The following is an 11739-nucleotide window of genomic DNA, read 5'->3' as shown; positions in this document are numbered from 1 at the left end:
TTTATTCTTACTAGTTTATATATTCTTTACATGTCTTGCTGTTTGTCATAACTATTGTAAAAAGTGCAAGGTTTTAAAATTTCAACTTGAAATCATTAATAATAGATAAAAACTGATATGAGATCCATGAGTTTGGATTTCTTTTGTGCAAAGACAGTACTCATGGTTCTTTTAACCTTCCACCTTGATTTAAGGACCGTGTAAGAAACTACAATATCACCAGAATATTTAGAATTAAAGTATCTCTCCTCCTTAACATTTATTTGTATTTTGAAGAAAAATAGGAAAAATTAATGCTAAAAAGCATTAAGGAACTGTGTAGTAAATCTTTTGCTTTGATGTCCCTTAATTTAGACCCATGCAACTAATTCTGTCTGTGCAAATGTGTCTTTATGAATTCAATCCTTTGAAAACTTACTTTTGGAAAAACACTAGATACACCATTGGTTTTATGAATGGATTTATTTCTGTTCACCCACATATATATAAAATCATAATACAAGCAATTTTTTAGTATTATTTCTGGTTTACATGTATTCAGTGAAATATATATATATATATATATATAGGCTCACGTGTCTTATAGCGCGCGTGCACACGTATATATATATGTATATATATATATATATATATATATATATACATATATATAATTTTAAATGACTGACAAGATTTCTCCTTAGCCCTGAAACTTCCCTAACACGTCCTGTAGAAGTAAGAAAGAAAGGCTGCCTAAGCCTGTTTGATGAGACTACTGACATGAGTGACAATTAGTACAAATTACCATAATTGTGTTCTTTGGATAAAATGCCACATTACTTCTGTAGAGCAAATGCAGGCTTCTACTTAGTAAAATGAGTTAGATACCTTGATTCTTTAGAGGCAGGCAGAAATTCACAATCAGCCGAGTGGTATTCCCACGCAGTCCACTTCAGATCCATCCGTCTGAACAACTGTAGCCCTCCCTTCCCTTTCAATAAAATAGGTCCATTAATGTAGTGCACCTCACTCTCATTCTCTCTAAGGAAGTTGTATTTTTATTACTGAAAAAGTATCACATAAATACAAATTACATTTTTTCATTAGAAAACTACTTTTCATTTCAGAAAAAATTCAATTAATTATGAATAGGGTTATGCTTTCATCAGGGAGAGAAATATGTAATTTTTCTTCAAGCCTCAAACACATATAATGAAATCTTTTCTTGGAATCCACTCTTAAGATGGATTTTTAAAAGTATAGACTTTATTAAAATCTCAGTTCAATTAAAATGCATTCAATTACTTTAAATCTTTATTAAAATCTCAGGTAAAATTGTACAACAGTGTAAAAGAGACTTGTACTCTTTACCAGGCAGTTAATTCTAACAAATGAACATAAAGTGCACAGCTTTGCTCTTCAAGAGTGAAGCAGAAAAATAAGTTAGGGGCTAGAGTTTGGGGTGGGAAAGGATTAGCGATGCAGGGGGCTTTCCAAATAGTAACTTTCAGCACTGGTTTCCTTTGACTCTCAGGAGAGGTCATTGATCTTGTGAAGATGTTCGTGGAGTTATCTGGTGTTTGTTCCCTTTATGGTATTACTTGGAATACATTCTACTCACCAGTTTAATTAATTGTAAAGACCCTTTTTAGGATTTTATTTCACTATCTTCCTTGGATGTTTTCGGTACAGTGTCCCTGATTCTTTTTCAAGGGCCGCTTGAAGATACGATTGAAGATGAGGAAGAAGAGTGTCCATCAGAGGAAACAGACATCATCTCCAAAGGGGACTTTCCACTGGAGGAAAGCTTTTCCACTGAATTTGGGCCTGAAAATCTGAGCTGTGAAGAAGTGGAATACTTTTGTAACAAAGGTAATCCTTGATGGTTGGATGCAATACAAGAATCTACTTAGGTGGATTTCAGCAGTCTGAAAATATATGCAGAATTTTTAAAATATATTATTTAGAAGGCAAAAAGAAGTAATTTCACTTTTTTCACATGAACTTTTCTACATTTAAACAAGTCATTTTTTACATTTAAACAAATACTTTCATTTGCTTGGCCAATTAATTATGCACATTGTCATGTTGATTGGCCAGTTAACTATAGTACATTTGATATTTATCATTTATGTATTCACTCTTTCAACAAGTGTTTATTGACTCTTAATTGTTTGCAAGTCACTGAATTAAGCATTGATTATAAGTGCTGTTAAAAACAAAATTTTAGACAAACCAAAATTTAACAGTTTATTTAAATGAAGGGTGGACAATTTAAATCAGGCAATCTCCCAAAAGTTGGTTTGAGGGAGTTCTGCTAGCCGTGTGGTTCTGGGGGTATGTAAGTTCATGGAAAGGGAAAGATGTATGCTGGAAACGGGAGTGATGTACAAAGATGGAAGTGAGGGAGTGAGGTAGAGAAATCGTTGGATTGGGTATAGCTGGATGGTAGGCTACAGGCACAGCCTGAAGGGTGGGCTTTTTGTGATTGACTGAATTGTGTATATTGTAATTGGCTGTAACTTAGTAACCAGCTCAGGAAAACAGCTTAACATGTACAATTTCGGCTTTTCCATAGGCTTCTAAGTGTGGGAGTATAGCAGCCGTTTTAGGCCAAAATAGTTTAATTTAGCAGTACTGAAGGGAGCAGATGAATCACCTCCCAAGGTTTGAGGTCTTTCCTTTTGAAAGCTAAACACCTTACATGTTTGACATTGATTTTCAACACTGAGGATAGTGCTTTTTATATATTGTCAAATAAGAAAATAGACTTTCTCTTCATTGTAGTTTACTTTTTTTACTCCGTAATATTGTAACCCAGGAAACACCTGAGATATATCTCAGCTTATTTCTAACCTTGACTTAGAGCCAATTGGCCTTGTCAGTTATTATATCCTCACTAGGCAAACAGACCCATTTTTACAAAGTCAGGTTACAGTTTCTCATCACTCCTTTTTATTTATGTTTTCACTTGATTGTTGTCTCTGTAAGGGAGGTAAGTCTGCTATGTCCTCCTGCACCAATGCACATTTTCACAAATGCTGGGTCATTTCCTTGGCTTAGGACAGCTGCTTTGTCAATTTTCCCTTGGCTGCTTCCCAGAGGGCATGACTGAGACTGTGTGTGTATGAGTCTGTGTGTCTGTCTTTCTCTGTCTGTGGTTGTGTATGCACTATTTTTATTCAGACTTGTATATTTTGTAAGCACATAAATGATACCGTGTGGGATTCTGTGTGTGTGTTTGTGTGAATTTGTTGATCAAACTTGATAGCCTAAAATATAGCTTCTCAAAGTCTGCTGATATATATATCTTGGTGGCCACCTTTTTATATTGTACATATGATTAAACATTCTGGGATCACTTTCCCTAGACGAGGTGTAATAGTAATGGAAACAAAAGCAGTTGGTCAATTCCCATCACTGAAGTCTGTAGGATTCTAGGCCCTGAAACTATGGAAATGGAACACTAGCACCAGTGCGTGGCACATGGAAGGCCAGAAAACTCCCTTAACCAGGAACTCTTGAAGACTTTAAGATGGCCTTCGAGCATGGGCCTTGTCTTCTATATCAGAAATTTATAGTTGAAAATGAGAATAGTATGTACTGGATGGGCCTTCTTTCATAGTGTTAGCTTAGACTTCAGTCCTAATTAGTATTTTCCTTAGTTTGGATGATAGAAACATTTCTTTATGAAATATAGCTTTGGCAATATATACAAAAGCTGGCTTGAGATGCAGAGTTTTAAAATTTATGTTTGAAGGCATCTCACTCTCTTCATCATAAAATTCACTCTTTTGTGCATCATGGCGTACCTATGCAGTGTTGCATTGCTGAGGAGAAACTAATAGTTGGATGGTACCATTTATTTGTTTTGCTCCTGTGGCTAAGAGTTCATGTATGGATTTAGACCATTTAATCAATTTAATTAATAGACAGAGGCAATAATGATAGATATTATTATTGAGTCGTCGGGAGAGTTATGATACATTTTTGCATAGAAAAATACATTGTGACTTTCCCAATGATCTAATAAATAATTAAATTTTGGGGAAGTCTCTGGTTAAGGACTATATCTAATTGAAAAGACACAATGTTTAGTTTTAGTGCTTTTTTTTTTTAGAAGAAAATAGACAGTAGCCTCATCTATACTCACCAGAGCTCTAACTCATGAAAAATAATGACAGGAACTAAGAAAAAACATGGTATTACATTTATTATACACATTAGGTAGTATACATTATTATTTGATGAATAATCAGAAACTTTATATTCAATATAATATTTAACATGTGATATAAAAACTATAATAAACAATATGTAGTAGGTGTCATATATATTATAAATAGGTCTCTAAAGCTTATTTTGAAACTAGAAAGTCATAATGGTTGGGAATGAGAATTCTACTTTCACAATATTTTTGGGATAAATAGTAACATTATTATTTCAAATCACTATGTTCTTGTTTAATAGAACTGAAATTTTATTATTTTTCTCTCAGAGAACGTGAGATCTGGGAATTCCTATTGAAATCAATCGGAACTGGTATAAAAGAAAAACAACTCTTTGATAGATACTACATTCCCTTGAGGTCATTCAAGGAATGCTGTCTATTTTTCACTTAAGTTGGTTATCTACAATGGGAAGGAAAAAGGTTTTCTCTCAAAAATTAGAAGCTAATCTTTCTGTAGAAATTCACATAATTATCCCAGTGATGCACAATTTTGTTTATTACCAGTTGTGGGGGAAAGGATAGATTAGCCATTAAAAGAGTCAAAGCATTTAAATGGTTAAAGATGTCACTATCACGATTGAGGAAGCAGATAAATACTCCTGTGAAGAGAGATATTTTTACTTTGGCTTCATTGATGAAACATATTTCTTCATATTTTCTAAATAATTTATGACAACTTAAAAATGATTGTTATATAAAGAAAAATAATTGTATTATTTAGAAGGTGTCTTTGGCAGTTTAGCTGTGACAAAATTTAGCAAAGGCCTGGTTACTTTAGTGGGTCAAAGGAACTGAAAGTTTGAACATGCATTTTTCTTATGAAACAAAGAATAATTGGTTAAAAAGCTCAGATTACAAAAACAAAGCTAGAATATCTAAATTCTCCAAACAAGGCATTTTTAATAATCAGGAGAGAATACTGAGGATGCACAGATAGTGTTTATCTTTGCTCACATTTTAGCAACTGCATTTTGTGCAAAAGCAGTAATAGGGGCCAGACAGTAGCTCAGCAGTAGAATTCAATGCTTGGTGAGGCTGACCCATATGCAAAGGTTCTGGGTTCATTCATGTCCTGAGGTCTTTCTGAATAGTGGGCATGCTCATAATCATCATTCAGGACCAGGGGTAAATCTTGGCATCTAGATGCTGTTTCTATTTCTTTGTCTGTCCCTGGTTCTCTCTGGAAAGAAGTAAATAAACTAAAACAATCAATCATATGGTATTGTAAATTTCCTTTAATAAAAGCAAAATTCTATTCTGTACATCTCCAAAGACAGAGCTTTTATAGGTAAAAGTTTCTACTTCTCTTTGAATTAGAGCTTCTTTGTTATAGAGGATATTTTCAGGATTTAAAATGACTTATTACTGTAAAATGTTTCTTGATTCCACACTGATATTATCCATGTTATTTTTGTTAAGGGACAATTTTTTTCTGTAAGTTTCAAAGTTTCAAATTTATTAATATTAGTAAAATTGCTATTCATTATAAACCACGTGATTAAGTATGAGCTACAACCGTCTTATAATGGAAAATTTCATAGAAATGTGTAAAAAATGTTGGTTAGAATTTTGTTAGCTTTCATACATAAAATTCTTACTTACATAAATATGAGATGTACTCTTGTTATAGTCAGTAGGCCTAAAATTTGAACGTAATACTAAAGATGTATGTATCTTTTTTTAACTCTGGGTTAGTTGCATCTTTATGCCTCTCTTTTTCGTCTTTGATGTGAAATGAACTATGTTTATAAAAAAATGCTATTTCAAACTTGCTTTGATACCCTTCAATGTTAAACATATTAGCAAAATATAAAGCCATGCTTTTAATGTACATCATCTTCTTTTGTTCAAGAGTTTAGCTTGCTTGGCATCTTGCCTTACGGTATCTCTGAGAGGAAGGAAACAAGCAAGAATTATTTCCTTGAATTTACAGATGACGAGGACATCAAGGCTGGGTCCATAAGTGCTCCATATTTCCTGTGTTACTGAGTTATTTGTTTCAGTTATTTCTTCTGCCTTTTTTTCTTATCTGTGTGTTAGACTTGGAGGTACATCAATGCATGTGGAGAAGTAAGTAAACTAACACAAATTGGAATAGGTAGCCTGGGAAGCAACCTGGGAGTGTTGTTATGTCCCTGCTGGGAGGTGGGGACTCTTGTAAATGAAGAGTCTTCAGAAAGTTCATAGAATATGCATATTCTGAAAAAAACAATGCATGGACTTTGAAAAAGTTTTGCACCAAAATAAACTTGTATATTAGTTTTATTTTTCTTGAACACTTTGATGTCCTTTCATAGTAACAATTATTGGAGAAACTCAGAGACAGTTTCATAGTAGGGCTGGGATGGAGCCATTCTAAAACTGTTTACAATTATTAATTATGTGGAAGAGTGTTTCCTCAGTGAAGTACTCAAGTTTGTTAATGACCAAAGTGAAATAAACATGTCTTGGGACACATTCCAATAGAACGTCACAGGATATGTGAACAGGAAACAAAGTGACAGATCAATGTCACTGTAGGTTAGTAGAATGTAAAGCTATTGAAAAAAAATCCTCCAAAGAAGCGACACGTCAGTGAACTTTGAGTTATCAATAATGATTATCTAGAAAGGTTACCAAGGGTTGTTCTTACAGATTGTTCCCTGATGACATAATTTCTAAACAAAGACTGAAGGGGAAAATGAGGTCATCAAAGTAGATTTTAGAAGACAAACCAACTGTACTTTTAGTATCTAGATATGGAGAATGGTTAGAGAATCATTGGGTACATTGCATACTTTAGAGAGATGAGCTAAAATTAGAGCTCTTCAATCTGGAAAGATAACGGTTAAAAAGGAGGGGCATGATAGCAATCCATAAAGTACGGAAACAGATAAAGTGTAACAATGGGCATTTTCACCACATTCAGAAAGCTGGCAGAGAGAGTATGCGGACAGTAAAGACATTAAATTGCAAAATGTAATACATATTGGAGAAATAGAATAAATCCTGGATTACTCAGACTTGGATTTATTTCAAACCTTGGAAGTAATTAACACTGAACCAAAAGCAACCACAAGCAGATACTTGATTGAGATGGCAAAAGCTTCCATTTTTGTTCAGTAGGACAAATATACTATAACTCACCCTCTATATTAACCATTTGATATTGATATCCCATGCTGAGGGTACAACTTTGTACAAAAGTCAATCCCCATTTTCAGGTGGACAGAGAAGGAAATAAACAAACTCACGTTGTATGACATGTTGAGTGATGTTAAGCAGTCTGAAGAAAAAATAAGTAAGGGTGATAGAGGTGTGTGTGTGTGTGTGTGTGTGTGTGTGTGTGTGTGTATGCACACATGGAATGCATGCAATTTCCTAAAGAATGATGGGGAAGGTGGATGAAGTTTGAACAGGGATCTGAGGGAAAGGTGTAAGCATCCAAGATTCAGTCAAGTCGGCAGTACTGATCAGATTAGTGTTGCAGGAAGCCAGAAGAGGACAGCAGAGAGCTGAGAAGAAAAGGGGTAGTCCTACCTGTGGAACTTGTTGCTCTAGGAATCCTTTGGATTCTCACCACTGTGGAAGTCTTGAGGAACACGATTATGAAGAGAAACTGCATTCTTCAGGCCATAGAGGAGATTTTTAATGAGGAGAAGAGGTATGGTCCGAACACAGTCTGTATATGCCTAGAGAAGAAAGACCTGTAGGAAGTAAAGGTTAAAGCATGAAATTGAAGCAGGTAAAGTGGGGAAGCTGTCAGCAGTTACAGATAACCCCAATCAGAATGGTCCCTTTAGCCAAGGGCTTGATGAGACTTCATCTGTAGCTCATTAATATAGTTTCCAGAACAGCAGTTTGGGGTGTTCGAGGATGATATGAGTCACCTCGTTCCTTTCCACAGCAGCAGAGTGGGGGTGTGAGTTCTGTATCTTTCTATATCCTTGAATCAGAAAGAAATGTAAAATGAAAGCACGGGCATTAGAACCAGTTTCATCATTGTGCTCAATTATTTCTGCCCAAAAGGCTGCCAGGCTTTGAAACATCCCTCTTCCCCACTTCCTCAGCTTCTTTTCTTTATATCGGTTTGTGTGTTTCCATAGCTCTGTTTAAGAAATAACTAAGAAAAAGCCATATTTCTCTTTGAACTGTTTGCAACAAACCTAAGCCTAGGTTATTGGCATTAATTTTCCCCACTGTGAATGTTAAGGTAAAGCAACAAATACATTATTTTTTAAATTATTTTGCATAGGGTGCATACACTTGCCCAGAGAGAGAGAGAGAGAGAGAGATGCAGAGAGAGAAGGAGAGGGAAAGTGAGAAAGCACCCCTCAGGAGAGATGGCCACACTACAGTCACTTCTCTTTCATTCTCTTCGAAGGATTTTGAGAACTCATCCACGCTTCCCTGGTATATTTTTCAAGTTTTCAGGTCCAGGACTTGAACGCACAGTTGGTCATGTGTGATCCAGCCACCTTAACCACCATGCCACCTGGCTACTCCTCCCACCTTATCTTGATTCCTAATACCTAGAAAAGAAGAAATGTAATAGAACCACAGTGCTATACCTTTATGCAGATTGTGTTGTGGGAGTAGTAACTCTCGTTTTCATTTTATCTAGTGTCAAACAGTTACGCCATTTTGTTTTCTGTTTTCTTCTTTCCATTTTTTTTTTTTTAGTACAAAAAGTCCATTTAGCTGTATTTCATGAACCTTTTTCAATCAATATGATTTCTTTGCTCCTTGGTTATGCCTTTAGTGACATGTGGTTGCCTCCTCTGATGCTCGGGTAAGGAGTCAGAATCAGCGTAAGACAGCCCTGCCATAATCACTTTTGAGTTCAATAAGGAAGGGGATCTTTACAGGCAACTTTGTTCCTTTTTTCTTAACGGGATTAAGAAGCTCAGCTCTTTAAATTCTTGCATATAACATTGACATTTCCAGGGTATGTTTGGACCGGGGAGTTCAAAGAGAAGGAATAAAAAAGAAAAGCCAATATGACTTTGTTTTTTACCTTGCTGGAGGAGCTGTTTGTGCAAATCGCCTATAAGCTTATTGACCTGAATCTTTGACTCCTTGTTTTCTCTGGATTTGGCTGGAGTGGAGACACTGATGGAGCACTGATAGGGCTGATTGAACAGCCCCCAGCTTTGCTTGGCACAGACCTGCCTTCCTTTCTCATCTACCTCCTCTGCCCTCCACATGACATTATTGTTCCTTGGCAAACCCCCTGTTTTCCTGGATCTGGTAGTATTTCTTCTTCTTTTTTTAAAATTTATTTTAATATTATTAAATTAACCTTGCATAAGTCATCTAGTGGTGCAAAATAGAAAGTATTTTTAAGAGATAGAAATAGCGGTTATAGGAGGTTCCAGTTTACATCTCTTTAAAAAATACACCTGATAACACTGTGATATTATTCCTAAATAGTTATATGTTTAGTTTCCTTTATTTGAAATGCTTGGGACCAGAAGTGTTTTGGATTTTGGAATATTTTCATATACATAATGAGATACAGGGATGAGATCCAAGTCTAAATATAAAATTCATTTATGTTTTATATACACCTTATATATGTATCCGAAATTCATTTATGTTTTATATACACCTTGTAAATGTATTATGAATGTAATTTTATACAGTAATTGTGTATTATAGTGTTTTGATTGCAGTTTTTCAGATGAGGTCAGGTGTGAAATTTTTCATTTGTGGCACCATTTCAAAAGGTTTCAGATTTTGGAGCACTGGGAGTTTTAGATTTTTGAATTAGGGATGCCCAACCTATATTTTAAAATGTCTCCAAAAGAAAGATTTTGTGTGGAATCTGATTTTTTAAACCACAATTTTTGGAAAAATGAGAGTACATTTGAAGGAATTCTGGCCTTACAGGATAGTGAACATTTTCTTGGTTGAGATTGAATGAGAGGGTATGCAAATTTGTCCATTACTCAGTGTTCCTTAGGTAAGGGCCAGATTAAGTTTTGTATCCCTTCTTCATCTTTAATCTTAGATATATAAATACAGTTTCAACAAAATTAAAATGTTTGATTTTATACAGTGTATCAAATTACTCACCCTGGTATCATGTGTATGTCATATATATGTTAACGTAGTTGACAACCCTAAATCTGAATGTTTTGCCTATGACAAACCAAATTGTTGAGTCAGTTGAGTCAACATCTTAAGTGTGCAATCTACTGCTAAATTAAAACTTTATAAAATATGTAATCACATAAATTATAAATTCAGAAATAATCTCATAGTAAAATGAGTTTCATTCTGCTTCTGCCTAAATATATGAAATGACAGGAGATACTTTGGCCTACATTTTACATCAATATTGTTATAAATAGTAAAAATTGAAAGTTATAAAATTATATTTTACCATTTAGAGAAGCTGTCCTCGGATTTTTTTTTGTTTGTTTTTTGTTTTGTTTTGATTTTTAGGTCTTTGCTCTAGGATGTATGTACTCACCAAAGACAGAGAGAGACAATGAGAGGAAAAGTGAGAAATCAGGGTGACGACCACAGAACAATCTCTCTTCTCTGTTCCCCTCCTGGGATTCTGGGCACACATGCACATACGCCTGGCATGATTTTCAAGCTGTCAAGGTCCAGGACTCTAACCACAGTCAGCCATGTGAGAGTCCAGCACCATAACCACTACACCACCTGCTAGACCCAGCCTTGGAGTTTTATCCTTGATTATTTTGCAACATTTTTTAACTTATAAGATTGAATAAAGGTTGCCCCCCCCTTGTTGAAAGTGAGGAAAGGAGTAGGGATTTATTCATTTGATCTCTTAGTATTTCTTTCTTTCTTTTTTTTTTTTTTTGGGGGGGTTTTTCCATAGTCGTGTGCACTCGCCAGAAAGACAGAGAGAGACAGAGAGACAGAAAGTAAGAAATCACCCCCCCCGGAGGGGATGGCCACGCTGCAATCCCTTCCCCTCCATTCTCCTCTCAGGATCTTGGGCACGCACGCACACACGCCCCGCGTAGTTTAAGCCACTGGGTCCAGGACTCAAACTGTTGTCGACTACATGGGAGTCCAACAACATAGCCATTACGCTAACTGCTGGCCCACTTATTTATTTATTTATTTGTTTGGAGAAGTCTGTTTTCATGTCTACATTTTCTCAGTTATGTTTTGGTTGAAGGAAGTAGTTTCGATCAAGTTATAATTATGTAAATAGCTATTTTAAATGAAAAATATACTTTTTAATTTTGCTCATACTTTTATATGAATCAAATTTATACTGATCTACATTCATATTTATCAGTCATTTTTATCTACTAACTCTTCATTATATTTCTATTCCAAAAATATTAAAATCATGAATAGTGTTAGGGTTGCCTGGATAGCTAATTTATTTTAATCTTTACAATTAACATAGTTGACAACCCTAAATCTAAATGTTTGTCATATTATGATTTTACATAAAATGTTATCATTTTAGAGAAACTTTTCTCTTGGAAGTAGCCATGTCTCCTCTGCTTTCTATTTTTCAACCTCAGAAACGAGTTAAAGACATTTTCTTAGTTCTG

At 35.0% G+C, this 11739-nt stretch overlaps 1 protein-coding gene across 1 annotated transcript in view; it reads left to right on the top strand.

The window, feature by feature from the left end:
- The first annotated feature begins 1536 nt into the window (after positions 1-1536).
- ZFPM2 (zinc finger protein, FOG family member 2) overlaps positions 1537-11739 on the top strand; it is a 424160-nt gene continuing 413957 nt past the window's right edge. The window contains exons 1-2 of the mRNA XM_006145582.3: positions 1537-1573; positions 1693-1851. Of these exons, the coding sequence (XP_006145644.1) occupies positions 1537-1573; positions 1693-1851 (196 nt within the window). The remainder of the gene's footprint in view (positions 1574-1692; positions 1852-11739) is intronic.

This window comes from Tupaia chinensis, unplaced genomic scaffold (assembly GCF_000334495.1).
Source record: "Tupaia chinensis unplaced genomic scaffold, TupChi_1.0 Scaffold000154_1, whole genome shotgun sequence".
In the NCBI taxonomy this organism is placed as follows: Eukaryota; Metazoa; Chordata; class Mammalia; order Scandentia; family Tupaiidae; genus Tupaia; species Tupaia belangeri.
This window is presented reverse-complemented; position numbering and strand designations above follow the sequence as displayed.